The 26857-nt window shown below is 57.0% G+C and overlaps 8 protein-coding genes across 8 annotated transcripts, besides 42 other annotated features; 6 read left to right on the top strand and 2 right to left on the bottom strand.

Moving 5' to 3' along the window:
• Positions 1-243: 243 nt before the first annotated feature.
• On the top strand, positions 244-1022 carry EKO05_0008386 (uncharacterized protein; the record flags this gene model as incomplete). Its single annotated transcript, XM_038941490.1, has 3 exons — positions 244-447; positions 505-617; positions 854-1022. The coding sequence occupies 3 exons, from the start codon at positions 244-246 to the stop codon at positions 1020-1022; spliced, it is 486 nt and encodes a 161-aa protein (XP_038796830.1).
• Positions 778-801: a tandem repeat.
• A 509-nt stretch (positions 1023-1531) lies between the features above and the next one.
• Positions 1532-4204, bottom strand: EKO05_0008385 (ph-response sensor protein; the record flags this gene model as incomplete). Its single annotated transcript, XM_038941371.1, has 2 exons — positions 1532-3679; positions 3737-4204. 2 exons carry the CDS (start codon positions 4202-4204, stop codon positions 1532-1534), a joined length of 2616 nt encoding a protein of 871 aa, XP_038796829.1.
• A 470-nt stretch (positions 4205-4674) lies between these two features.
• Positions 4675-4713: a tandem repeat.
• Positions 4714-4995: 282 nt separating this feature from the next.
• Positions 4996-5056: a tandem repeat.
• Positions 5057-6551: 1495 nt separating this feature from the next.
• Positions 6552-9286, top strand: EKO05_0008384 (uncharacterized protein; the record flags this gene model as incomplete). The annotated part of the gene is made up of 6 exons (XM_059637290.1): positions 6552-6683; positions 6737-6901; positions 6951-8154; positions 8201-8533; positions 8585-9146; positions 9196-9286. The coding sequence occupies 6 exons, from the start codon at positions 6552-6554 to the stop codon at positions 9284-9286; spliced, it is 2487 nt and encodes an 828-aa protein (XP_059493273.1).
• Positions 9287-10353: 1067 nt separating this feature from the next.
• Positions 10354-12723, top strand: EKO05_0008383 (uncharacterized protein; the record flags this gene model as incomplete). Its single annotated transcript, XM_038946513.1, has 1 exon — positions 10354-12723. One exon carries the CDS (start codon positions 10354-10356, stop codon positions 12721-12723), a length of 2370 nt encoding a protein of 789 aa, XP_038796826.1.
• Positions 12724-12989: 266 nt separating this feature from the next.
• Positions 12990-13069: a tandem repeat.
• Positions 13070-13078: 9 nt separating this feature from the next.
• Positions 13079-13302: a tandem repeat.
• Positions 13303-13371: 69 nt separating this feature from the next.
• Positions 13372-13399: a tandem repeat.
• Positions 13400-13547: 148 nt separating this feature from the next.
• Positions 13548-13579: a tandem repeat.
• Positions 13580-13721: 142 nt separating this feature from the next.
• Positions 13722-13795: a tandem repeat.
• Positions 13796-14286: 491 nt separating this feature from the next.
• Positions 14287-14357: a tandem repeat.
• Positions 14358-14419: 62 nt separating this feature from the next.
• Positions 14420-14478: a tandem repeat.
• A 99-nt stretch (positions 14479-14577) lies between these two features.
• Positions 14578-14916, top strand: EKO05_0008382 (uncharacterized protein; the record flags this gene model as incomplete). The annotated part of the gene is made up of 1 exon (XM_059637289.1): positions 14578-14916. The coding sequence occupies one exon, from the start codon at positions 14578-14580 to the stop codon at positions 14914-14916; it is 339 nt and encodes a 112-aa protein (XP_059493272.1).
• A 341-nt stretch (positions 14917-15257) lies between these two features.
• Positions 15258-15312: a tandem repeat.
• A 183-nt stretch (positions 15313-15495) lies between these two features.
• Positions 15496-15565: a tandem repeat.
• A 78-nt stretch (positions 15566-15643) lies between these two features.
• Positions 15644-15716: a tandem repeat.
• A 288-nt stretch (positions 15717-16004) lies between these two features.
• Positions 16005-16075: a tandem repeat.
• Positions 16076-16231: 156 nt separating this feature from the next.
• Positions 16232-16276: a tandem repeat.
• A 15-nt stretch (positions 16277-16291) lies between these two features.
• Positions 16292-16335: a tandem repeat.
• Positions 16336-16391: 56 nt separating this feature from the next.
• Positions 16392-16423: a tandem repeat.
• Positions 16424-16445: 22 nt separating this feature from the next.
• Positions 16446-16533: a tandem repeat.
• Position 16534: 1 nt separating this feature from the next.
• Positions 16535-16571: a tandem repeat.
• Positions 16572-16878: 307 nt separating this feature from the next.
• Positions 16879-16914: a tandem repeat.
• Positions 16915-17237: 323 nt separating this feature from the next.
• Positions 17238-17266: a tandem repeat.
• Positions 17267-17300: 34 nt separating this feature from the next.
• Positions 17301-17382: a tandem repeat.
• Positions 17383-17463: 81 nt separating this feature from the next.
• Positions 17464-17499: a tandem repeat.
• A 114-nt stretch (positions 17500-17613) lies between these two features.
• Positions 17614-17652: a tandem repeat.
• Positions 17653-17659: a tandem repeat.
• Positions 17660-17679: 20 nt separating this feature from the next.
• EKO05_0008381 (uncharacterized protein) lies at positions 17680-20638 on the top strand (the record flags this gene model as incomplete). Its single annotated transcript, XM_038941509.2, has 2 exons — positions 17680-17834; positions 17914-20638. 2 exons carry the CDS (start codon positions 17680-17682, stop codon positions 20636-20638), a joined length of 2880 nt encoding a protein of 959 aa, XP_038796824.2.
• Positions 19751-19804: a tandem repeat.
• Positions 19844-19933: a tandem repeat.
• Positions 20015-20125: a tandem repeat.
• Positions 20273-20291: a tandem repeat.
• A 72-nt stretch (positions 20639-20710) lies between the features above and the next one.
• Positions 20711-20768: a tandem repeat.
• Positions 20769-20934: 166 nt separating this feature from the next.
• Positions 20935-20961: a tandem repeat.
• Positions 20961-20971: a tandem repeat.
• Positions 20972-21028: a tandem repeat.
• Positions 21029-21068: a tandem repeat.
• Positions 21069-21403: 335 nt separating this feature from the next.
• Positions 21404-21442: a tandem repeat.
• A 41-nt stretch (positions 21443-21483) lies between these two features.
• Positions 21484-21526: a tandem repeat.
• A 394-nt stretch (positions 21527-21920) lies between these two features.
• Positions 21921-21960: a tandem repeat.
• Positions 21961-21983: 23 nt separating this feature from the next.
• On the bottom strand, positions 21984-23291 carry EKO05_0008380 (tetratricopeptide repeat domain-containing protein; the record flags this gene model as incomplete). Its single annotated transcript, XM_038946512.1, has 1 exon — positions 21984-23291. The coding sequence occupies one exon, from the start codon at positions 23289-23291 to the stop codon at positions 21984-21986; it is 1308 nt and encodes a 435-aa protein (XP_038796823.1).
• Positions 23046-23112: a tandem repeat.
• Positions 23292-23390: 99 nt separating the features above from the next.
• EKO05_0008379 (AP-3 complex subunit delta) lies at positions 23391-26627 on the top strand (the record flags this gene model as incomplete). The annotated part of the gene is made up of 3 exons (XM_038941499.1): positions 23391-24092; positions 24142-24370; positions 24424-26627. The coding sequence occupies 3 exons, from the start codon at positions 23391-23393 to the stop codon at positions 26625-26627; spliced, it is 3135 nt and encodes a 1044-aa protein (XP_038796822.1).
• Positions 26417-26471: a tandem repeat.
• Positions 26475-26496: a tandem repeat.
• Positions 26505-26556: a tandem repeat.
• Positions 26577-26598: a tandem repeat.
• Positions 26628-26857: the final 230 nt, after the last annotated feature.

Below are 26857 nucleotides of genomic sequence, written 5' to 3'. Positions count from 1 at the left end.
TGTTCGCGGATCGCCAGATAAATTTCTGTGGAGAGCGGACCGCCAAGAGTTCGACCCACGTGTGGGGGCCCGACTCGAAGGACCCTTGTTGCTTCCTTCCTTCTCGAGCCGCTTGTTTCTGACAGCTCCAGGACAGAAAAACAACTCCAGGACTGTCAGCCTCGAGCTCTGAACTGAACACAATACTGCATTGTTGCAAGTGCATACCGTCAAATCACTAACGATCAGCACTCACCCAGCATCATGGCCCCCCCACGTGCATCCAAGAAGTCAAGTACCACGACTGCACAGAATATGTCGCGCCAAAGTCGCAGACCCGTCGATGAGGAGACTGACGAAGAGACTCTTGCTGATCGTACGGACATGGCCGATGAGACAGAAGACGACGAGCCCGACGCGTTGCAGGGCCCGAAGCACCAGAAAATGATGTTCCAGAGTCTCGATGATGTGTGCAGTGATCTGGTTACCTAGCCGCCAATACAGGGCAGTCTAACAGTCCAACAGCAGAAGAAGCGCCATGCCTCCAACAAGAAAGGAGTGAAGGAGGCATACAGCGCTACGAAGTCCAGTCTGCAGGACGACATCAACAAGCTGTTCGATGAGCATGAGGACCAGTCGTGAGTCGCTGACTTACCCGCAACCCACGAACTTCCCTCCTATTCCACCTCCTCGTCCTCTTTCTTTGGTTTCTCCTGCGTCTTCTTGCATCTGCCAAATACTTCTCTCCACCCGAGTCTCGGGTTAACACAACCTCGCCAACACAAAAACGTTGACACGTCCATTCATCCATCCATCTATCCACTAACCCACCAACACGTCTCTTCGAATGACAATCTCCTGACAACCCTCCCAGAAACACGGCTCACCGCGCGCAATTGGCCCGTCTCGCCGACCTGCTCGCCCTGAAAGCCTCGCTCGAATCGCAAATGGCACGCAAACTAGCCGATCTGAGCGCAGCCTACGACACCCACTCCGAGGAGCTGTGCAGGGCCGTGGACTCTCGAATCAAGGAGCTAAAGTGACTAGGTGGTCGTGGACGGTAGTCTCGACTCCCAACCGCTCCTCGTGTGGTGAGAGCGTGGCTTCCGATTACCCGGCAGCCAAGAGGTGCTTGACTGCTTCTATCGTGCTGGTACTGGGTTAGCGGATGAGTTGATGGTGGCTGGGCCTGCTTTGGGTGAGGAGACCGCCAGATGGGCGTCGGTGAAACTGGGCACGTGGGATTCTCCGCGTTCGTATTGGGGACATTCTGGGCGAACGGTCAAGCGTGAAACAGGAAGGCTTATGTCTTGTCAAAATCTCGGCGGCCTCCTGTCTGGGCATGTAATGCCGTGTAGACGGTGTACTCGTGTTAAACGTAAACTAAGCCTTTGAAATATGGGTATCGCATACATCCAACGCTGCAAACTTGCCATGTACAAACCAGGAACCGGGGCTTGACCCTTGAACCCCTACACGGAACAAGCAAAGCACCCTACATCTACAGATCAAGACCATCAACAGGCGAACCCCTTGGCCCATGCTACCCACGTCACCGCTGATACTCGGGCAACGCCTCACTGACTGGTCTGTCGTTCGGCACCCGACTTCTGACGGGCGTGATGGCTGCCGCCAGTTCCTCGTCTTCGTCATCCAGCATCGGCGCCGAAGGTGCCAGATGCCCAGGTGCGAGACTAAGTCCGCGCATGCCGTCGGCGGGCGGCGGCGCGGACGGACCCTGTGAGCTCTCTCCTGACTCGTCGTGGCCGTGTGCAGGCGGTGGCGCACTGCGCTCCATTTCCAATCGCTGACGCTGCATTTCTTGCTTGTCGTCTGTGGCAGGCACGTGGGAGGAAGAGGGGAAATAGTCGGGTGCTGTGCTGGGTGGCGACTGAGGCGGGAGGGAAGGTAGAGGTTTCGACTGGTCGTCAGCGCCGTTTGTTGGTGGGGCAGTAGCTGTTTGGCTTGAGTTGATGGTGGACGATGATCCAGTGGCGGATATCTGCGGTGCTCCATCTAGGAGCCCTGTCCTATGGCGCTGTATTGAAGGGCGGGGAGCGGAGGCGTTGAAGGACATTGAGGGGTCCGTGGCGGCACGGAATGGTGGAGGCGGGTGCGCAGGCGCTGATGATGATGACGATGAAGCCTCGGGGACGTACGAAGAGTTAGGGTCGTCATCCTCAGGTAGCACTGGCGCAGATGCAGGCATGCCATGTTGAAACCCCCCATTGGCAGTTGAGAGACCATTGGCAGCGCCAGGCGGTTGAGAGGGTAACAAAAGTGCCTCCGCTCGTTGCAGTCGCTCTTTTTCTGACAGACCGTGCTCTTCTTGCGTTGGGGCGGGCGGATGGTAGGACGAGCTCCCTCCAACACCACCATCGTTGTACCCTGGGACGTCGTAGTACCCCGGATCGTATCTATAATCATAGTATTGACCGTTCTCATCGTACCCATAGTCGTACTGATCGTAGCCGCCTGGTGCGTTGGGGTCGTCGTAGGATCCATAGGGTATTTCGTGGACTCCGTGATGATCATTGGTCGGCAGTCCTTGTGTCTGTTTCCGTTTGCCATTCCTCTCGCTGTCTTTGGTGCCAACAATAACTTCAAACAGGGAAGAAATGACCCCCTTCTCTCGGCGAATGCCATCTGTGTCGACAAAATTCCCGCCCCACGTCGAAAACGTGTTGCTCGCGGCTTCATCACGTCCCATCCCGCCAGGTGTGTTTGTTGTAGAGGGGACAGTAACCACACCAGCATTGGAAACCATACGATCCAACCCAGTGAGCTTCCCCTGGATATCCACGACGACCTCGACGTAGTACTTGAACGAGATCATTGCACCAGGTACGTTGGAGATTGTGGGAAACACATCATCAGGCACTCGGACAGAGCACTTGATGTCCGCGGTCAGCGTCCGTGGATCGACAAACAGGGGTGCGAACGACTGCCCGAGATCCTTGCGAAAGGTATGACTCGATCCAGCGGACGACAGAGACAGACCACCGAGTCCAGTCCTGGACTTTGGATAGTAGTCTTCCGACTTTGTCTTGTCGCCTTTACCGTTCGGCCCAACAGGCAGTGCAGGATGCATGTCCACCCTTGCTTGGCGGTAGAGTGTGATGATGATGCCTTTCAGACTCCTTACGTGTTTGTTGTGGTTGACAGTGACCCTAATAGGTATCTGATCGCCGCCAAGGAAGCCACCTTTCAGGACGTCGATGGTGGCTGTAATAGTCTTCCCTTTGACCGTCGGTCGGCTTCCGTTGGCAGCTATAAAGCCACCGGCATCAGTCACGGTGTTGACAGAACGAACACCGTACTCTGTGCCTGAAGCGCCGCTGCTGCTCATCTGGCTTGCGAAGCTGGTTTCGCTGGGGGATGGGCTGCGTGGATGGACGCTCTCTTCGGGTGTTCCAAGTGGTGGCTCTGACCTCGGAGCTAAGCGTGGTGCTTCCAAGCGGCCGGGGGTGGGAGGCACACTGTCCGTCTTTGCCGTGCCCGGCCGGGTTCGAGGCGTTTTGGTCCGCGTCCGTCGTGAGATGGGCTCCAGAGATATGACGCGAGGTTTGGGCTCGGCGATGGGGGCAACATCGATCACATCCCTGAGGGATACCTTGGTGTCACATGTGGCGGTAGGCGACATGGTCGTAGGGCGGGTTAAAGTCGAGGTCAGCATGTAGCATACTGTACCGCGTTCGAACTAGAAGGATGGTCAGCGACGGGAGGGTCAGTGAGCAGATCAGTGCATTGCGCTTACGTCAATGCTGCTTGGCAGGCCTTTGGAGGGAAACTCGAGGTCAAAGTTGAAATGGTAGACGCCCTCTGCTAGCTTGCCTTCACCGCAGAGAACTACTTCGTCCTCAAAAAGTGATACGAAGCCATTGCCAAAGTAGCTTCCCTGCTTCTTGCCTCTGCCGGAGCCCACGGTTGCCAAGTAGGTTTTGTAAGCGTCGCCCGGCGCATTTGGGTTCTTGAACACTTGGGCATAGCCGTGCAGCGAGACGACGAGATGGGTGATGCGGAGAGGCTTGACGACCTTGATGATGACGGTGCCACTGATGATGTCGCCGGGGAGGTACTGGCGGTGTGGGTCGTCCGACTGGATGTAGAAGTCGGTGAAGTTGCGCGACTTGGACGACAGCGGCGATTTCAGTCGCGACAGAAACGATCTGCTGGGTGCTGGGGAGTTTGAGGAGACGGAGTCACGCTTGGAGCTGGAAGTCATGCTACTTGCAACGCGCACATGCTGCGGCTATCCGCGACCAATGTGTGGTGGGGAGATGGGCCGCACAGCACCCAGGGGGCGCGAAGCTGCGTCTGCGCAGGGACACGGCGAGGGCGGGGGTGGGGTGCCTGGAAGCGCGAGTCGAGCTGGTGGAGGCGTGGTGGTGGGCAGGGCGTGCTCGGGCAGGTGGAGGGATGCGACTGCGCAGAGGACGCGTGCTGGGGCGGGCTGGCAGCTGGCAGCACTGGCAGCACTGGCAGCACCGGCGCTGGGGCAACTGTCTCAGGTCGGCAGGGGGCTGTGGAGAGAGCAGCACGGCGACGACGGTGGTCAGGAGCGGGAATGCGCTGGCTTGCAGTCAGCATTGCGGACCGCTACACACGCAGTAGTGGCAAGTAGAGTCGTCTTTGCGGGTGTGGGGAGCGATCGATCGGGGCAGTGCAGCTCTAGCGCGAGGGAGCGAGGCCGATCGCAGGAGCACAGAAGCGCAGAAGCGCAGAAGCGCAGAAACACCGTGCCCAGCGCTCGCACAGGCGCTGGCAGAGGCCGAGATTCGCAGTGCGGGTGGCGACTTACATGGTGCGTACCACTTGACGTCGGTGCAGGGAATCAAGGCTGTCCCAAGAGCCGCACCAATCTTGGCTGCCAAGGGCGACGCACGCTGCGGGAACACAGGACAGGGTCTGTCGGCCAGCGCAGATCAGAACGAGAGCGCGAATACGATGGCTGCGGTTGCTGTCGACAAGACCGGCGTACGGCGCACGGCGTCTAGTGGAGAAGGGGAGAGGTCGAGAAGTCAACAAGTCAACAAGTCAACAAGTCAAAAAGTCAAGAAGTCAAGAAGCCAAGAAGGGTTGGAGCGCCAGGCTAACGTTGCGAGCGATGTGAGGAGAGAGATGGGCGATATGCGTCTTCTGAAAGCTGCCCTAGAGACGCACCGTGCCCCAGGGCCCAATCCATGCCCTGCGGAACGGGGAAGGCGCCTGGGATATGGTCTGTAAGCAGCGGAAGAAGCTGACGCAGCATCGATCGCAGGCAAACCTTGCACTCTGTCGGCCACCTGTGCGTCAACGAAGAGCTCCCGCTAAACGAGCCTTGTCCTTCCCTTCGGCCCGCCCGTGTCGCAGATGCAGATGGGGACGTGGCTTCACATCCGCACGCCGGCCTCTGCCTCGTAATTACGTCGGGCGTCGTCGAATCCTCCTAGCCGGGCTTTGACCGTCACACTACCGCCTGTCAAGACGACAAAGAGACCGCACCTCGAAACACGGATTGCGCGTCCCGGATCGGATCTCGTCAACCCAACATTTTCAAGTGTTCGAGACGCAAGACTGCGACTGTCATCACACAGCTAAGCTTCTGCCAAGAAGCCTCCAATGCTTGTCTCTCCACGCTATCAGGTGGGGGTACATCTCCTTCCCACACAGATCATGTGTTCGCGCTGAAATGGGGAGCGCATTTCGTAGTGAGTTGAACTGTCTGTATTCCATGAACCTCCTGTGCTGCCGAATGAGATTCCTGCTTCTACGGTTTGCGCAAGGTGCTCAACGTACACGTACTCTCCTAGCTCAAAAAGACAATAGAGACCCTGAGTCAAGTTGTACGCAGCCGACGATTTTCTGAGACCTGCCGAAGGCCTCCCGAATTCGGCGAGCTGACCGAGGATCTGCAACGCTCGCTCTTTTGCTTCGAATTACCCCGAATTGGCCTGTGAACAATAAACACTCTTCCAGCTCTCTGTTTCAACGGTCTGCATAGCTGCCTCTGCTGTTTGCATAATCTCAGCGTACCTTCGAGGTGCACCAGCACGGTTTCACACCTTTGCCCTTGCGAAACGATCACTGCCTGGATCTTGAACACTTTCAGGAGAGTGAAGCAGCATGGATGAAGAGGTCATGTGACCAAAAACCAGACGCATTTCGTAGGTGCTAGCCCATAAGACAAACTGTCGTCGAATTTGCATTGCAGACCATGATGGTTCCAAGCTGCAGCCATCATGGCAGGTGGGTGGATTGCTGTCGGCGGTCGAATCTATTGGTCTCGCAGTGTCACGCGATCCACAGGGGCAATGCCCACGTTGCTTTGCGATTCCAGACAGACTGTACGTGAAACACCGAGCCTGCGGTGTTGTGCATGCCCCACGTTGTGACATGTTGTGAGTATTGATAGGCTCAGGCTGTGTCAGAACGGCAGGGCTGCTGTCAAAGCGTCGGGTCCAGCCGGATACGTCGCGCATGCACGATGACGCTCACCGCCTGGCCACACTTCGTGCACGCGCCTTGACAATTACCTCGACCCTCCATTGTTCTTTACCTTCTGGCATGGCTATCAATCACAACACTCGGCCATGACAGACTACGGGAACAACACGTGCCCGGGCGATCACGACGACATATATGGCAGGGATCGTCCGCGCGATATCCTACTGCAACTCTACATCTCTTTGACGCTGGGCGTGGGAGCATTCCTACTCTTTTGCGTATGACCCCACCTGATGCGACTCAACAATTACGGGCTAACCAGCCCTTGTAGTTCCTGCGGCCGCGATGGAAAGGACTGTACTCTGCGCGCAAGAAGCAGAACAATCTGGCAACGGCGCTTCCAGAGCTTCCAGACACCTTCTTCGGCTGGATTGTACCCCTATGGAAGATCACCGACAAGCAGGTCTTGGCTTCGGCTGGCCTTGATGCTTACGTGGTATGTAGAGGGCCCAACACTCAGGCTCACCAAGCTGACAAAGCCGTAGTACCTTGCCTTTTTCAAAATGGCCATCAAGTTCCTCCTCGTTACGCTCTTCTTTGCCCTCGCCGTAATCAAGCCGGTCCACGACACACATCAAGAAAAGGAGGGCAAGAAGCCCCGTTCCGGCGCTGATGGCGACAAGGAAGGCGAGCGTTTGGAGATGCGCTCCACCACGCTTTGGACAACATTTGCTGGGCACGACTACGAATACTACACCGACTATTTGTGGATGTATCTTGTCTTCGTATATCTGTTTACCGCTCTGATTCTCTACCTGATCGTTTCTGAAACCAGGAGGATTATCGACGTCAGGCAGGAGTATCTGGGCAGCCAGACTACCATCACCGACCGCACCATCAGACTGTCGGGAATCCCGTTAGACCTCCGCTCCGAGGACAAGATAAAACAGTTCATCGAGGACCTTGGGATCGGGAAAGTCGAAAGCGTGACACTTTGCAGGAACTGGAAAGAGTTGGACGAGAGAATCACACGGCGGCAAACCATACTGAGAAAGCTTGAGGAGGCTTGGACGGTTCATTTGGGAAGCAGAAGAGTCGAGCGCAGCTTGGAGACCTTGCCAGTGGTTCAGCCTCGCCCACCCGAGGCCAATGCTGACGATCGGGAAGACAGTAGACTTCTCAGCGACACAGACAGAGACCCCGATTGCCAGGCTCCGTACGCACGCCAACGTCCAACAGCGAAGATATGGTATGGCCCTTTGCGATTGCGCTACAGGACAGTCGACGCCATCGACTACTATGAAGAGAAGCTTCGCAGATTGGATGATGAAGTCAAAGAGCTGCGCAAGAAAGAATTCGAACCAACACCGTTAGCCTTTGTTACTATGGACAGTGTAGCAAGTGCGCAAATGGCCATCCAGGCCGTTCTTGACCCGTCGCCGCTGCAGTTGCTCGCGAACAACAGTCCTGCCCCATCCGACGTCGTTTGGCCCAACACGTATCTATCGCGAAGTCAGCGCATTTTCCGATCCTGGTCCATCACCTTCTTCATTGGGGTGTTGAGTATCTTTTGGACGGTCCTACTTGTCCCGATTGCGGGCGCCTTGAACACATGCTCTATTAGCGAAGTCTTTCCCGGGATCGCGGGTGCGCTTAGTCGACACAAGCTGCTGCAAACTCTTGTCAACACACAACTGCCGACTCTTTCAGCAACGCTGCTAAACGTGCTCGTACCATTCCTCTACGACTGTGAGTTATCCGCTGCAACCTGCCTAATTTCGCTGACATCATTCAGGGCTGGCAAACAAGCAAGGCATGATATCGCAGGGCGACGTTGAGCTCTCCGTCATATCGAAGAACTTCTTCTTCACCTTCTTCAATTTCTTCATACTCTTCACGATCCTTGGAACTGCTTCCAACCTTCTGGATCTGCTGAACAAGTTTGGCGAAAAGTTGACAAGTGCCACTGAAATCGCTTTTGCTTTGGCGAACTCTCTTGCGCAGTTGCTTGGCTTCTACACAAACTTCATCATACTACAAGCCTTTGGATTGTTTCCGTTTCGCCTCCTGGAGTTTGGTGCCCTCTCGCTCTATCCAATCTACCTGATTGGAGCGAAGACGCCCCGAGGTAAATACCTATATTCAGAAGAAAGACCAACGCTTACATCCATCCAACTAGATTACGCGGAACTTGTTCAGCCCCCTGTCTTCAGCTACGGTTTCTTCTTGCCGCAGACTATACTCATCTTTATCATTTGTGTCGTCTACAGTGTCTTGAGAGACTCTTGGCAGGTTTTGCTCACGGGTCTGGCCTACTTCATCATCGGTCAATTCGTTCACAAGTACCAGCTGCTTTATGCGATGGAGCATCGTCAACACTCGACAGGTAGAGGCTGGACTATGATGTGCGATCGCGTCATCATTGGTGTAGTACTATTCCAGGCCACCGTGGCTGGGCAGCTAGCCCTGAAGAAAGCGTTCAAACGTGCCATCTTGGTCGCGCCGCTGGCGATCTGCACAGTGTGGTTCTTGTTTGTCTACGCGCGAACCTATAGGCCTCTGATGAAGTTCATCGCTTTGCGAAGCTTGCAAGATCCCGAACGTTCTAATCTTGGGCGCGATATTCAAGAAGAAGCTGTGCATGCGCAGCACGAGGGAAGACGAAGACCAGCCGGACGACTTACTCTCGACGAGGCCAGAGAGAGCGGATTGAAGTTTGAGACTCCAAGCTTGGTGATGCCGTAAGTCTAGTAATGCGCTTGGTATACAAAATGCTGACGAGAACTGCAGCTTGACCGAAGTCTGGCTCGCCAACAAGAACGCAAGATCCACAAGTGGATCGAATGGATCGACTCCACACAACACAAACGGCAGTACTTAAATTGATAGCGACCGGCCGCACCTTCTGCCTTGTACATTTCAATTTGGCATAGCACTTTCTTGTAGCATACATGTTGTCTGTACTTTCCTGCATGAGCCTGTGGCGTTCTTCCTCTTCCATTCTGATACCCACTAGCAAAATGCAATCTACGTTTTCGCTCGCCCCCAACTATCGCTACTGGTTGATATGCGCCAGCATTCTCCTCGCAAATACAACATCGCTAATGTTACTCTCCGCATCGTTCATCATCCCTAACCGTATCCACCTAAGTATACAGCAACCACCTATTACTACAACGTGGACTCGACCACACGCGCCGTCATTCTACAGAGCCTCCAAGTGGGGGTGCAGCAACAACGTCTTCTCAGATCTACCTCTCGAGAGGAGTTGCTGGAACCAGATCCGAACCCGCTCTACCTGTACTCGATCTCGAATCCTCACAGGCTACATTTTCCCTCGAATCGCCGAGCATTCGCAGACTGTCTCTCAGTCCCAGTCAGCCTCCGCCTAGACAAATGTCTCACACATCAGAACCCTTACTTGACATTTTACCATGCATTCACACAAGCCAAGAGCAGGTGATTGAGCAGTCATCCTACCGTCCACACACTGGTCAGGCTACGCCGGCAACAAAGCGTTCAGAGGTCCTTCGCCATGTCTTTCCTCGCTCCTCACGCCGTCTTACACCTAGCCGCCGATGTGCCGTACCCCGTGTTTCCAAACCCGATCACTACAGAGGTGCCTTTTTGTACAGACAACAGCTCAAACCGAGAGGCACATTTCACAAGGTCTTCAATACGTTCTTCGGACACACTTCAGGACGAGGAGCGCACAGTGATAGTCCGCAGGCACGGTCGAGAGCATCAAGCTTGGATTCGAGGCCAGGATCTTCCATCTACGGTTCGGTCCCAAGTTTTGACTTGATATCCCCTGGCGCATTCTTATTCAGCGGACCCAGCTTTCAGTCTGCGGGGTCAATTCGCGATTCCATCTCGAGACTGCCGAGCATCACGGAGTCCTTTGATGACGCACGTTTGTTTCGTCGTATACGTTCAGATTCGTTTTCCATGGTCGAGAGTGCCAGTGTTAAAGACGAATTGCATGAGTGCATTGGTCAAGGCGTAGTGCGGAGCATGTCGGACGTGTTCCTCGGAGCAGATACGCCAGTCGGAGAGCTGGAGGGCCCCCTACTCGCGAGCTGTGAAGACGGTATTGACTCGTCAGACCGTAGCCTCACGCATAACAGATTCCAGTCAAGTAGCGTCTACTCGCTCATCGCGAACGACGTCCCTCAGAACCTCGTCGTGGCAGCCCTCGTTCTACGGTATTCGGATACCACTACAAGGAACAATCTCAGGCTGACGTGTCGAGCGTGGTACAATGCTGTTGGCTTTTTTGCACGGCCTACACGCCCAGCTTCTGTCAGACTACCTACCGAAATACTACTCAATGTCTACAACGACCTCTCCGCGAAAGACTTCAACGCTGCTCGGCGAACTTGTCGAGGTTGGATGTTGGCAAGCCTGAACAAGAGTCTCCTCATCACGATGTTGCGCCGTGGAGGCTGGTATGACGACGGCCGGACGAAGGACGATGATGCCACGCGAAACCACTCGACTACCGAATCCAGCCATGAGTGGATTCTCAGCCGACGACTGTCACGCCAGTGTGCTCTAGCCGCTCATTGGACTGGCAATGGACTGGATGCCAGGCCTGCGGTTGTGGAACATTCCAATATTGACTTCTCAGAGCTAGCCCATGGCTATGCTTGTCAGAAAACAAGAGCCAGCGGTGGCCTTATATTCACGTCAAGTGTCTGCGGCAAGTATCTGCTCGTTGCGAAAGATACTCTGATCTACATTTACGGTCTGGAGGATGGGCTGTTGCGACCGCTTACCAGCGTGGTGTGTCCGAGGAGGATCCTGACCATGAGCATGGACGCTTCTGTGGGGCGGGATGCTGTTGCCGCTCTCTTGGAGGGGAGGATGGGCATGGTATGCGAGCTCCGATATGGTCATCCAGCGCCGGAGCCCAGTCCTGGTGAACATTGCGTCGAAGGCGACGTCCGTCCATCCCAGATGAGCACTCCATCTTCGAGAGCCACTGGGGTGATGGGAGATCTACACGACACGATAAATCCTGCAGAACCCAGTCCGCCTTTACTGCCTCGCAGTTTTCCGTACGACGAAAAGTCCGACGTGGATTCCTTCAACGCGATCGAGCTGAAGACGCACGACCAAGGGTTCAGTCTCCGAGGCACCGACGACACGCGCGCCCATGATCGAAACCTGATTACTCAAACGTGGAATCTGAGCCTTCGCAGACCGTTGAAGAATCTCCGATCCAACTCCAAGGCAACCGTGCCTGTGCAGAGCATACCCATTGAAAGCGGCACGTCTACCTTCTACCGACATCTGTGCTCTGAAGACGACCCGCCGCGCAACGTCTCGATATGCCCGCAACGCCGTTGCGTTGCATTTGGGTGCTCTGCAGGCATAGAGCTACACTGGATTGACGCCCTGACTGGACAGAGCTTGAGCCGCTGGTTCCCACTTACTTCACCGAGCGACCATCTATACTTCCTCTCGCCTCGCTCAGGGTTCGAATCAGCCAAGAAGCTACGCCTGATTTCGAGTGCCGCACACCCCAGCCATCGCCCAGCCATCAGCCGGCGACTGTTCAACCATGCGGCCAAAAGATCTTTCTGGGGCTCGTTTGGCTTGGAGTCACACTCGGTCCACGCGCCCAACTGCGATCACTACCACGCCGTGCCGCTGAGTGACGGGCACCACGTCCTCTTCATCGATGCATCCGACGGCCGGCTCGCGCTGGGATGTGACGCACCGCTAGGTGGACCTACGAAGCTAGTGCGCAAGCTTGTCTTCCACCCGCCAGCAGACAAGGTTGTGCCGCGTATATACACGGCAGCGGCGGACATGTCTTGCGGAGCTCGAATCGTAGCCGTCTACGACAACACCATGATGCTGTACAGCGTCCCCCCAGCGGTCCTCGGTCTCTCCCGGCTCGAGCAGGCAGCAGAGGGCTGGGACGTGTACAGCGCGCCCCCTTTGTCGCCAGGGGGTAGACACCCAGACCACTGGCTCAACTGGTGGGAGGAAGGCCCCGATCACGGCGCCGACCGTCCCGTCTGGCCGGTTTACCTCTCAGGCACCATGATCGGCACACTGCCTGGCATCTGCGAGCTGGCGATTCACACACATCCCGATGTCCTCATCTGGGCTTTTACACTCTCGTCGCACTGCACGACGTGGCGGCTGCGCAACTCGGCTGATGCTGTCGTACGGTCGACGCAGCGCCTCGATCGCAGCGGCCTTGTGCACGAGGCGTACCAAGTCGATGGAGAGGGCGACGTGGTCATAGGAGATGCGCCGCCGTCTGCTGGCGCGGGCCATGTTCCTGGAGATGCAGACGAGTAGGAGCGTCTGCAGAGCGAGCGAAGGGTGGGCGTGGGGTTGAATGGTTGAGCGTCGACTGTGTTGAGGCGCTTGCCCCGAGCGCTGGCTGTGGAGGAGGTTGATGTTTTTGGCTGTCGGGATGCGTGATGGAGGCGGGGGGATGTGTGAAGATGTTGGGTAGAAGTTGGGTGGGTTTGTCTTGCTAGCACCTTTTTGGTTTTACCTACTCGTACGTTCATACATTCATTCATTCAACTTTTGTCTTTTTGTCTTTTTATATATTATCCATTCATCTATTATCTATTCATCTATTATCTATTCATCTATTATCTATTCATCTATTCATCTTTTTATCTTTTTATCTATTGTCTATTTGTCTTTCTTTCTTTCTTTCTTTCTTTCTTTCTTTCTTTCTTTCTTTCTTTCTTTCTTTCTTTCTTTCTTTCTTTCTTTCTTTCTTTCTTCTTTTTCTTTCTTTCTTTCTTTCTTTCTTTCTTTCTTTCTTTCTTTCTTTCTTTCTTTCTTTCTTTCTTTCTTTCTTTCTTTCTTTCTTTCTTTCTTTCTTTCTTTCTTTCTTTCTTTCTTTCTTTCTTTCTTTCTCTCGTCCTTTCGTCGGTGCTCTTTACCTCTTTACCTCTTTACTTGATACCTTGACTCTGACTCTGACTCTGATCTTGATCTTGATCTTGATCTTGATAGTAATAGTGATAATAATAGTGATAGCGATAATGTTGATGACGATCACGATGGCAGTGATGATGGCAGTGATGATGGCAGTGATGATGGCAGTGATGATGGCAGTGATGATGGCAGTGATGATGGCAGTGATGATGGCAGTGATGATGAAGACAAGACAAAGACAAGACAAAGACAAGACCTCGCTCGTACCTCGGAGATGAAACACCCCCCTGCCCAGCTACGTGGATTATACGAGCACCCTTTTTTTAATTTTTTTATTTTTAATTTTTTTATTTCTTATTTCTCCCTTCGCTATCGGCCCTGCTTTGTGATTTTTTTCTTGGCTTTGGGTTCGGGGGGTTTCTGGGTTGTGGAGGGTGTGGGTTGTGATGTGTGATGTGGCGTGATGTGATGTAGTAGGGTGTAGTAGGGTATAGTAGGGTGTAGTAAGTAGAATATGATAGTAGATATGATAGTAGAATATGATAGTAGAATATGATAGTAGATATGATAGTAGAATATGATAGAGTACAGCAAGCAGGGTTAGTAAACCGAGTAAATCAAAGCCAGAAAATCCCACCAACATCAATAATCGACGTCTAAAGAAGTCACGCTCACGATATACGTAGTAGCGTTTTCTCTTGTTCTTTCCCTCTTTGCAGGCGATAATAGATGGAGGACTCGAGCTAAGACCAAGAGTGGGATTCGGAGGGGAGCTAAAAGGAGAAATCAAGCTGGCGCTAAAAGTGAAGAGAAGTTGGATCCGTTGTATTGCCTAGCCAGTGCGGAAATCATGTGGGTATTAGGGCCTGATAATTGAGTGGATGGGTAGAGGAGTCCAGTTGGTGGCTGGTGGAGCGGTGGAGTGGGGTTGGTTGGGATCTGGGATGCAAAGAGAAGGCTGAAGAGGGCTGGAGGGCTGGAGGGCTGGAGGGCAAGAGGGCTGGAGGGCTGGAGGGCTGGAGGGCTGGAGGGCTAACGGACCAACGGACCAATGCACTGAAAGGCTGGAGAGGTTGGAGAGGCTGAGAGGGCGCGGTTGACTGATAGATTCGTTGATTGAGATTCATGGATGGTTGGGTTGATGGATAGATGGATAAGATGAGACGAAATGAGCCGTGCACGCGTGTATGAGCATCACAGCGAGTTGAGCGAGAATGCAATCCAGGCAGACTGGCTGTGTGCTTGTAATGGAGCATGAGGAGAGGTCATGTTTGCGATACTAAGCAGGACGGGCGCTCTAGGGCAGTAGGTCATGCATGCGCGACATGTCCATGTGTGATGTTGACAGGCGCGGTGCGTGTCGATCCCCACCTGATCGTCATAAACCCACGCGTTGCACCTCCACAGCGTCCACAATGGCTTGTCTTGCGGCAGAAAGCATGTCGATCAGCAGTCAACGAGCCACGGCCAGCCATCAACGGCGGCCGGCTTGCGGGGGATGCTAGAGCTGGCACGTTGCAGGCGTTCTGGGTGGTGAGGGACGGCGGAAATCCGAGGAACGGGAGGACTAGCGGCAGCGGCAGGCTTGTGTGACTGCTGAGAGCGAGTGGGATGGCGGCACAGAGGGATTCGCTGCACGCCCGTGAGGCCGGGAGCGGTGCAGCCAATGCGCAGTCAGAAAAGGATGGACGTCTAGCAGTTCAGGAAGTGGAATGAGCATGCAACCATGTCCATGGGAGGCATGTGCAGCACGAGGTGGGGTGGGGAGTGGGAGAGCAAGGGACGAAGAGGGGCTGGGATGCAGTGGTCAAAGTGACGTCGAGAGGGTCGTGGGAGCATGGTGTGGTGTTTGTGTTGAGGGAGCATGTCACTGTACAGGGCAAGAGGGGCCGTTTTTCCGTGTTCCGCTCCCGGAAACGAGCGTGCAGCAGAATGCAGCGAAGCGCAGTCAAGTGCAGGCTGGGCACGAGCACAAAGCGCAGCGCGGCGTGATGGGTCGGAGGAGGGGAGGCTGGATGCACCGATGCAGCGTCTCCTTTTGCTGCTCGACGGCCTCGCAGGGCTCTACCCCGGCGGCAGAGACCCAATGGTCTGGCCGAGAGCGAAGGCGTGGCTGGTGCTTGGACCATGGCCACCCAAGCAGGAGCAGAGCCGCTCCTCATGGGTGCCGTTGTCACGGTCACGGCCACGGTCACGGTCACGGCCACGGTCACGGTCACGGCCACGGTCACGGTCACGGTCAACAAGTTCGCGCACGCCGCAGGCCCAGGTCGCACAGGATGGGTGTGTGACGGTGCATCTGAAACAGCAGCTCAACGAGGGATACGGTGAGGGTGAGGATGAGGATGAGGATGAGGGCGAGGACAAGGACGAAGAGGAGGGTGAACAGGAGGCGTGTTGCAGGTGGGCTCGATGGTCAAGTGTTGACAGGCGATTGCGCGTCAACACAGAGGTGCAGGCGAAAGGCGTGCCTGGATTCAATGATTGGATGCGTCGTGGTTGGACTGAGTTTGGCGCGGTTGCTGGGGATCAAGCATCCAGCATAGCATCAAGCCAGCCGCGGTGGGATGGTGCGCCGGCCACACCAGCACCGGCACGGCACACGCTAGGCTCTAGTGGCAGAAAGTCTGCTGTGCAGTGCTGATGAGGGCAGGCGACGGACGAGCAAGGACGGCCTTGCTGCTGCTCGCTCCTCTTCACGCTCGACACGCTACACGCTACACGCTCCACCTGACGCTCCAGCATACACACTCAGTAGGCTTCTGCTCCCTGTTCCGTATTGCCAGCCAGGCCCAAGACCAAGACACGACTCCTGGCCAGCCGGAGGCGCTAGCCTGTCTGCGGCACGATTCTATAATTTCTATTGCAATCGGTAGATCCTTGGACATTTGCGAGTGGTCCACCGTCCACCCCTACCCTACCCCTACCCCTACCACCTGCTCGTACGCCTCCCGCAACAGCATCACCTCTTCTGCCTCTGCTTCAGCCTCTGCTTCTGCTTCTGCTTCTGCTGCTGTACGCCCGTGCGCCCTCTCCACCCTCTTCCCTCTGCGCACCCTCGCCCGCACCCTTTGCTTTTGCCTTTGCCTTTGCCTTTGCCATTGTCGTTGATAGTCATTGGCTGTCGTTGTCGTTGTCGTTGTCGTTGTCGTTGTCTTTGTCGTTGTCGTTGTCGTTGTCATTGTCATTGTCATTGTCATTGTCATTGTCATCGTCATCGTCATCGTCGTCGTCGTCGTCGTCGTCGTTGCTGCTGTTGTTGGTTGCAGAGCAGGAGACTGTCTGGTAAGTGGCCGCACTACCCACCCCTAACCCCGGGCTCCCGACGCGCTGGGAGCATTGTGTAGACGAGGCGGCACTCAGGCAGGCAGGCGAGCGAGCGTGGAACGTCAGCGCCAGCAGAGCGAGGGCGAGAGACAGCTACAGCCAGCATCTGGCAGGCCTGGCAGGCCTGGCAAGGGTGGTGACAGAAAGGGCGCCTCGCAAGCAAGTGGCCTGCGTTCCTGCGTGTGCGGCTGTTGGGAGTTGGGAGCTGTCGCCGGGCGGCTGCTAGTGCATCGACCATCGACCATCGTCCGTCGACCGTCGACCGCAAGCAAGCGTCTGCGTCTGATGGAGATTGTCTGATGTTGGCCCTCTCGCCGCCTGCACCCTCCACGCCGCTCCTGCCACGCACCCATCACGCCGTCCACTGCACCGCCCTGCACTGCACCGCTTGACACTGCTCGACGCTGCTTGACATTGCTCGACACTGCCTGACATTGCTCGACGTGGCTCGACGTGGCTCGACGTTGCCTCTGCATCGTGCGCCCCGGCTGACATCACGCCCTCAGACCCAACCTCACACTCACACTCGCTTCTAGCCGCACCGCATTCTTATCCCTCCGCCTGCTCTCCCTCGGCCTCTCCCACCTACGCCCACGCCCACGCCCACGCCCACGCCTACCCGCCGGTCCTCAACAGCCGGCCGCCGTCCACCGCCTGTCCGCCTGTCCGCCTGTCCGCCTATCCGCCTGTCCACCTGTCCGCCTATCCGCCTGTCCACCTGTCCACCTGTCCACCGCCCGCTCGCGCGCACCTACATGAGATAGCCCGCCCGCTCGTCCCAGGCCACCTCAGGCATCGAGAGCGCCTCGCGCGCACCGCATCCCCCCTCACACCCATCCACCCACCCACACGCACGCAATGGGCAAGCCGGGCCTCGGCCTCTTCACCGCCCGCCGCAAGTCGCAGAGCAATGGGCTGGACGACGTGGCTGCAGCCGGCGCACCCACGAGCCCTGATGTCGCCGCACCTGCCCCGGCCCCGGCCCCTGCCCCGCCCGCCGCCACCACCGACTCGGGCGGCTTCCGCCTCATGAGCCGGCCCGAGGTGGACAAGCTGGCAGAGCGCCGCAAGACCATGGAAAAGGAAAAGTCGTCCAAGTTCCCGCGCTTCAGCGGCTTCGGCAGCGGAACCTCCAAGGCGCGCAATCAATCCTTCGAGGACGACTCTCCAGGATCCTCAAAGCGGTAAGGCAGCCTGGCCCATGCGGTAGCGCCGGCGTCCCTGTAGCTGCGCCTTGACCCTTGACACTGACTCCTGCATTAGTGACAGCAAGTCCAGCAGTGGGACGCAATTTTCCACCTCGCGTCCTTACATGAACGCCCACCACGGCTCCACCTCAACCCTGCCCTCGTCCACCGACACGGGCTCCGACGACAACCTCTTTGCCACCGTTCCGCGCCCCCACATTGCGCCGCACAGCACCTCGCCCGGCTCCTACTTCAGCTCCAAGAAGACGCTCCCTGCCCTGCCGCGGACTAGCTCAGGAGCACCCGCCAATAATAGCAACACGATGCCCTTTGGCTTTGGTAAGCGAGATCGCGCCATGACCACCTCGAGCTATGCCAGCACCGCCATGCCGCCCAAGCTCGACCAAGACCTGTCCTTTGGAGAAGACGCTTCCTTTGACGACATCTTCAGCGGCCTCAACCGCAAGGAATCCCCTGACATGGCCCGCCAGCCTGAGCCCCCGGGCCGCTCGCTCCTTGCGGAAAAGCGCACATTCCAGCCCGAGCCCATCAGAGTCCTGTCCCAGTCCCACGTCGAGCCGCCTTTAAGGAGTTGGGACAGCCGTGGTTCCGCCGACAACCTCATGGGCTCGCCGCGCTCAGACGACGACGACTCCCCACCGCCCCTGCCGCCCCCACACAAGTACCAGCAGTACGCCCCCGTCTCCATGGCCCCCGACAGCCCCGACCTGCACTCGTCCGCCACCTTCCACGACCCCAACGGCCACCAAGCTCGCCAGCCCTTTATGCAAAAGGACACCTACCCCCCCAGCTCGCCCGAGCAGCACCCCACCTCCCTCTCCACCTCGTCCGCCAATTCCTTGGAGACCCCCCTCTCGTCCCGCTCCGCCTCGACAAACGCCACCCCGAGAGCGCCCCTGCCGCCCTCGGCCATTGCTTACGACGATGACGACGAGGACAACCTCTTCGCCCCGCCGCCCCAAAAGCCCCAACCACCGGCCCCGCCTGCACCCAAGCAAGCCCCTCCCGTCCCAAAGGACCCCCCTCGCCCCCTCGACCCTTCAGGCTCGCGCGTCATGTCACAGGCTGAGTTTCGCGAGTACCAGAAGAAGCGAGCCGCCGCCCCGCCCCCGCAAGACAGCGATTCCGACGAAGACTACGAGGACGAAGAGGAGGCCATCCGGAAGCGCCAAGAGGAGGAGGTCCTGAGGCGGAAGAACCAACAGATGACGTTTGCGAGAGAAGCCATGCGTCGCTCCACGACAGCCCCAGGCAACCCCAACAGGCCCGAGAGCATCGTCGACGGCGCCTTTGCCTCGTCCACCATGGGCTTCCCCTCGGAGACTTCGATCAAGGCAGACGAATGGGAGGACGAGGACGTTCCTCTGGGCATACTTGCCCAGCACGGCTTCCCCAGCACATCGCGAAACAGAGTACCCAGCCAGCCCACCAACGCCATGCCCTCCTACCTCCCCGACCGCCCAGCCTCTGCCGGCGCCATGGGTGGGAATCGCGGAACCGCCCTTCCTGCCTTTGCCAGAAATCTGCCCATGGACCCACACAGCTCCTTCATTGGCGGCGGCCTGGTGCACCACGCAAACCGCGAATCGCTCGGCTTCAACCACCTCCCTCGTGGCCCACAGTCGGTCGCCGGCGATGCAATGACCGGTGGAGGCTACAGCCAAGGACCCATGGGCGCACCACCACCGCTCATGTACCAAGACGCCGGCATGGCAGCGCCTTCCCTCGTCGACCAGATCCAGATGCGCGACATGACCAAGAAGAAGTATCTGGGCGGCGCTTCGAGCAAGAAGCCCGAGGGAGGTCCTTTTACTGGCATGCTGGGCAGCCAGATGAACAGCCAAGGCCAGCTTCATAACCCCACGCGCGTGCCGCAGATGCCCATGATGAACGGCATGGGCAACGGCATGGGCAACGGCATGGGCATGGGCATGGGCATGGGCATGAACGCTATGGGCATGAATGGTATGGGCATGAATGGTATGGGCATGAACGGCATGAACGGCATGAACGGCATGAACGGCATGAACGGCATGAACGGCATGAACCCCATGAACGGCATGAACGGCATGAACCCCATGATGGGAGGAGCCATGGGCTCGCCTGGCCAGATGCCGATGATGGGCATGGGCTACATGCCACAGCAAAACGACGTTATGCAAATGCAGCAGCAGTACCAGCAGATGCAGCAGATGATGGCTATGCAGATGCAGCAGATGCAGATGCAGCAGATGCAACAACAGCAGCAAGATGCCCGGATGCCGATGGCTATGCCAAACAACGCCTTCAACAACGGCATGATGGGCCAGGGTCAAAACATGATGGGCAACAACTCTTTTTTGAATGTGCCAGGCATGCAGAATGGTATGCAACCTCCTCAGAATCGAACCATGTCTTTGGTATCTACAAACGGACAGCAGCAGCAGCAGCGGCCGTACTCGAGCTTTGGCATGGGTATGGGACCCGGTCCGGGATACACACCGTCGATAGCACCTTCTGAGCGTTCCAACATTGGTCTTTCTGCGCGCTACCGACCGGTCACTAACCATTCGGATGCAGTCTCGAATGGCACCTCGATGACGCTGCAAGCCACGAGCGGCGGCGGCAACAAGCCCGGCGCGATCAAGGGCATCCTGAAGAAGAGCAGCCCGCAGTTGGATGTAGACGAAAAGGACGACGAAGACTGGGGCTCCATGGCGGCCCGCAAGAGCAAGTTCGGCAAGGGTAAAGAGAATGCGAGCTCGGGCCTGGAAGACCTCACCCGCGGCCTGAACCTCTAGGGAGGCTGCTTTCTTCGGAGGCTGAAGATGTTTCGTTGCGATTTGACGGGCCACGTGTGATATGGGAGCGTTTTCTTCTTCTTCTTCTTCTTCTTCTTCTTCTTCTTCTTCTTCTTCTTTTTCTTCTTCTCGGGTTTCTATCTGCTGACTGCATTTACATGGCGTTTTTGGTTGAGTTGCTTTCTTCTTCCTCTTCATCATCATTGCGCTGTACCGGAAAATGACTCATCGGCGCGACTACCCCCTTTTTTGCTCATTGATTGAATCACCATACATACATGGCATGGAGAGGGGGTGGACGGACGGAAGGACGGAGCGAGGGAGAAGAAAAGTGAGAGAAGAGAGAGAGAGAGAGAGAGAGAGAGAGAGAGAGAGAGAGAGAGAGAGAGAAAAAAGACGGAAGACGGAAGAAGAAAGAGAAGAAGAAAGAGCACATCGCATCTATGCATATCTATCCCAAGCCTCCTAGTAGAAGGCTCTTTCTTTTTTTTTTCCCCTCTATTCAATAATCTATCACCTCGGTCTAGATGGAGTAGCGCTGGACTGAGCCCCGAGGAGTGTGAGGCGTCGTGGCGTTGTGAGGAAGTTGGTCAAGGAAGAAATGCACATGAACATGGCCATGGATCTGGAAAGGTGTTGTGGCATCTCGAGACATCTCGAGGCATCTGGAAATAGAACCTCTTTGGAGTTTAGGCCAAGAGGTTTCGCTGTAATTATAATAACTATATCCCCCCCTCCCCCCCTTTCTTTCAACTCATCTGATTCTCTCTTTCTCTTTCTCTTTCTCTCTCTCTCTCTTTCTCTCTGTTGCTGTTGGTGCGTTGTCCTTTTCCCGTTCTCCCACGGACTCGAGACTCGAGACTCGAGAGTTGAGAGTTGAGACTGCGATGTGTACATGTTTGTTTGCATACCTATAGGCGTGAGTGCTTCGGTGGGCGTGTGTTGAAGAAACGACCAGGGTGGGTGAGTGCTTCAGAGCGCTGGGGTGTCATGCATGGCATCGCAGTACAGGGAGGGAGTGCAATAGACTCAGGGCAGGTAGGTGGAGTGCATTGGAGTTACGATTAAGAGGGGGGGGGGGGGGGGTTAGGCATATGCGCATGGATGGAGTTCATCGGTGGTGTCTGACAGCTGGAATGTTTATTGTAGAAGATGGGTCTGCAGGGGTGCGGGCTGATGGCTTTGCGTCTTGAGCAGTAGTGGTCGTCTACATGTGCACCACTTGTCTTGTGTCTGGGCGTCTTGATCAACGCCTCAACTCCTTGCTTTGGTAATGGACTCGCTGCTCTGCTCTGCTCTGCTCTGCTCTGCTCTGCTCTGCTTGGCTGGATGGTACAGCAGCAGCCTACCGGTTCAACAGCTCCTTCGCTGCGATGATCTCGGCCTCGTCGTAGCCGGACTGACCCTCTTTCGCGCTCGCAAAGTCTCGGATAAAGTCGCCTAGCTTCTTGGTTGCCATCTCGTCCAGCTTCTGCACGCTCGTCAGCGAGGGGAGAGGCACGTCGTCGTCGTCCTGGTCGCTCTTCTTTTTCGACGAGGCAGATGCGTCGGGGAGCAAGGGGATGAGTTTCGGAGCGACTAGCTTCAGTCCGTAGAAGGCGCGGAGGTAGCCTTGGTTCAGCTCGACGGCGCGGCAGAAGTGCTTCAGCGCCAGGGCGAGCTCGCTCGTGCTCGCGGGGCTGCTGCTTGTGCTGGACAGGTAGTGCAGCGTGGCGACGTGCGCGTGTGCACTCCAGCTCAGAGGCGCGATCAACAGCACCTCCTCGGCGCAGTAGATGGCCTGCCCCCACGCGGCCTGGCTCGCGTACAGCTCCGACGCCTCGGCCCAGGCCTCAACGTCCGTGGGCGAGTTCTGCAGCAGCACCGTCACGGCGGTGATGGCGTCGCTGGTGCGGCCCAGGCTCTTCAGCACGGCGACGCGGCGCTTGCGGATGCTGGCGTTGGTTGGGTCTTCGCGCAGGATCTTCTCGTAGCCTTCAAACACCCGCTCCAGGTCGGCGGGCGTCTGGGCGGTTGCCTCGTTGTAGATGCCCCGGAGCGTGATGATGCGCTCGTTGCGCTCGCCGAAGCGCGACTCCAGCCGCGACAGAATCTGGGCGGCCGACGACTCGTCGCCGGTGCGCAGCGCGGAGAGAAGGAGGTTCTCGTGGATCGCCCACGACTCGGGCGTTTCGCGCGAGAAGAGGAGCGACAGCGGCCACGGCAGGGACGAGGTGGGCGGGTTGGAGAGGATGAGCGGCGCCTTCTGCGAGAGCGCGAGGGCGGTCGGCGGGGGATGCGGGTGGGCGGGGTGAGCAGGTTGGCGGTCGCCATTGTGGGCGTTCTGGCGAGGGGGAGGGCGTGTGTGCACTGTGGACCGACAGTCGGCTGCCTGCTCTCGTCGTGCATGCGGAGGTCCAGCGGCCCGCGTCCAGGTCCAGGTCCAGGTCCGGGTCCCGGTCCGCGTCCACGTCCACGTCCACGTCCCCGTCCACATGCACATGGCGTCCAAGCTCCACTTGGGGTCGGCGCCGAGTCGCCGGCGGGATGATGCGCCTCGACTCGCGCTCCCTCTCCATGGCCAACACCGCCGCACCGCGCTCGTGCGCCCCTGCAGACCCGATTGCTGCGGCTGGAACGAGCTTGGATATGTGCTCGGCCTCTCCATGATCATGCCCACTGGCTCGCTCTTCACAACCGCCCGCCCACCTGCCCGCCTGCCCCTCCTCGGCCGCTCCACCACCCGCACGACGCTGCGTGACCAGCCGGCGCCATGTTCGAGAAATCCCTCTACGACCTCATCCGGGGCCTGCGCAACCACAAGGGCTCGGAGAGGGAGTACATCGCCGACAGCATCAAGGAATGTCGGCAGGAAATCCGCTCCAACGACATGGACCTCAAGTCGACCGCCCTGATGAAGCTCACCTACCTTGAGATGTTCGGCCACGACATGTCCTGGGCAAGCTTCAACGTGCTCGAGGTCATGTCGAGCCCCAAGTTCCGCCACAAGCGCACCGGCTACCTGGCCGCCGTGCAGAGCTTCCGCCGCGACACCGAGGTCCTGGTGCTCGCCGAGAACCAGCTGAAGAAGGACATCATGCTGCCCACGCCGCCCTTCATCTCGCTGCCCCTGGCCGCCATACCGCACGTCATCAACCCAAGCATGGCCAACTCGGTCCTCTCCGACCTCATCCCGCGATTGACGCACTCTCACCCCCAGATTCGCAAGAAGACCGTCGTCACGCTGTACCGACTGGCCCTGGTCTATCCCGAGACCCTGCGACCTGCATGGCCGAAGATTAAAGACCGCCTCCTCGACGAGAATGAGGATCCCAGCGTGACGGCTGCGATTGTAAACGTCGTCTGCGAATTGGGCTGGAGGCGACCACAGGACTTCCTGCCGCTTGCCCCGCGCTTGTTCGACCTTCTGGTCGAGGGAGGAAACAACTGGATGGCTATCAAGCTCATCAAGCTCGTACGTTTCCTTCCTTGCCTGCCTTCTTCACCGTGCTGACCACGTGCAGTTTGCGACATTGACCCCCCTCGAGCCTCGACTGATCAAGAAACTGCTGCCTCCGCTGACCAAGATCATCCGGGAGACATCCGCCATGTCTCTGCTGTATGAATGCATCAGCGGCATAATACAGGGGGGCATCTTGGAAGCCGTCGAAGGCACCTCGGAAGGCGAAGAAGTAGCCAAGTTATGCGTCGGCAAGCTGCGAGGCATGATGGTCATAGAGGGCGACTCCAACTGTAAGCTCATTCCACATGAATCTACTGCTCAAGCCCAGTCTCATCCGTTGCAGTAAAATACGTGGCGCTACTCGCTTTCGACAAGATTGTTGGCTCGCACCCGTACCTCGTTGGCCAACAACAGGATGTCATACTGGAATGCATCGACGACCCTGACATCTCGATACGAATGCGTGCTCTTGATCTTGTCGTTGGCATGGTCAATCCTGACAACCTCACCGCGATTGTAGGACGCCTCATGCGCCAGCTGCGGAACGCACCCATAGCCACCGCAGCAGACGAGCCAGGGAACGACCGGTTTAGGAATACCGGTGTTGTGCCATACGCCGACTCTGATGATGAGGATGCCGAGAACGCACTTCCTTCGCACGAGCAGAGATCTGACCAGCCACCGCCTTTGCCTGATGACTACAGAGCCAATGTCATTCGAAGGATCTTAGAGATGTGTTCGCGCGACACGTACAGCAACGTCACCGACTTTGAATGGTATATCGATGTGCTTACGCAGCTTGTTCGCGTCTCGCCCGCTACCAAGCTTGCAGCAATGACAGAAGAGGAGGAGGATCCAGAGCACTCTGACGATGTCGGCGCTGGCATTGGACACGAGCTACAGAACGTTGCTGTTCGAGTCCGCAGCGTACGCCACGAAGCTGTAGATGCAGCACAGTCCCTGGTGCTCGTGGACCGCAGAGATCGAATGTTCCCAGCGTCAGGTAATGGTGGACAAGGCGTGCTCGAATATGCTGGCTGGCTCGTCGGTGAATACGCTTCGTACCTCTCACAACCGGAGCCCGTCATGACTTCGCTGCTCCATCCTGCATCTCTCCAGCTCTCTTCAAAGACGCTCGCGGTGTATCTCCAAGCAATACCCAAGGTCTTCTCGAGCATGGCTGGTAACGAGCGGATATCCTGGACGCCAGAACGCAAGACACTAATGTCTCTCCTGATGGCACGCATCATCCACTTCCTCGAGCCGCTCTCCACACACCCCAGCCTTGAGGTTCAGGAACGCGCAGTCGAATATCTCGAGTTGATGCGATTAGCGGCCGAGGCTGCATCTGGAGCACCAACAGATACAGAGGGAGACTTCACTGAACCACCACTCCTGCTGACCCAAGCCATACCTGCGCTGTTCTCCGGCGCCGAACTCAACCCTGTTGCACCGGGCGCCCAGCGCAAAGTCCCCATACCAGACGATCTCGATCTCGACACCCCAATCAACCCGAACTTGCACAGTCTTCTTTCTCAAGCCGAGCAAGACGGTTTCGAAGCAGACGAAGACGAGGTGTACGCTGCTTACAGTGAACCCGTCGCCTCCTACACTAGTTCAGAACCCACCTCTGCTCCAGCAGCCGACCGTCTTGACGCTCCCCATAAAGAGCCCGCGTCTTACCAAAATGCCGTGGAGGAAGAATACCTGGACGCCGACATCATTGCGCGCCGCAAAGCAGAACGCAAAGAACGCTACAAAGACGACCCCTTCTACATCGACCCCGAAGGCGGCAGCGGCGCCGTCACCCCGCTCAGCAGAATCGTCCGCGACGGGAATAGAGACGGCAACGATCTGGATATCGACTCGATACCCATTATGGATCTCGATCTTTCTACAAACAGCAGACACGCATCTTCGGACAACATCCCACGCGCACGTAGCCCACGCAAACCCGTCCGACGGGTTGAAATCATGGGCGACGAGACGCTCGGCCCGGCGTCCCAAGATCCCGAGCGCGAGGACATTGTCACGCCTAAACCCGCATCGACGCGCAATAAGAAATCCCTACTGCAAGTCGACAGTTCAGGCCTCGGCTCGCTGTCTCTCGACGACGACAGCACGAGCAGCAACCGCCGCCTCACCGCGCTAGAAATCGAGCGCAAAGAGCAAGAAGAAGCAGAAATGGCACGCGCGCTACAGGCCGTCGAGCGTTCGCGTTTGGAAATGCAACGCGCGACCGAACGCGTCGACGTCAGGGAGGAGGGCGTAGTCAAGAAAAAGAAGAAGAAGGTGCGAAAGGTTGCCGTCGAGGGCGACGACGCACAGACTCCTCAGGCGGAAGCGCAGGCCGCGCAGGCCGCGCAGGACGACGGCGGTGGCGCGGCGCCGCTCAAGAAGAAGAAAAAGAAGAAGACCAAGCCCGAGGGCGAGCGTGGTGGTGGCGTCGAGGCAGAGATAGAGGGTGAGGGCGAGGCGCCCGACGCGGAGCAAGTCAAGAAGAAGAAAAAGAAGAAGAGAGTCGTCATCATGGATGAGGGTATGTAGGAGAAATCCGATACATTGGACGTTCAACCCATTGTTGCATTCTCTGTCAGACGAGTCGTCTTGTGAAGTCGTGCTCAGCAAGCTTTCACGTGATCACATACTCATGCTTTGTTCGTTGTCACTAGATCCAGGTTCAAACCTATCGTCGTTGCAACAGCCTATGCTTGGAAATGGCGTGGGGGTGCAACGGCGTGGCGTTGAAGAGGCAGATATGGTTTCTGTACCGACGT

The sequence above is a fragment of the Ascochyta rabiei genome, chromosome 14 (assembly GCF_004011695.2).
Source record: "Ascochyta rabiei chromosome 14, complete sequence".
NCBI classification, from domain to species: Eukaryota; Fungi; Ascomycota; class Dothideomycetes; order Pleosporales; family Didymellaceae; genus Ascochyta; species Ascochyta rabiei.
The sequence above is the reverse complement of the archived record's forward strand: the minus strand, read 5'-3'. Positions and strand labels throughout refer to the sequence as shown.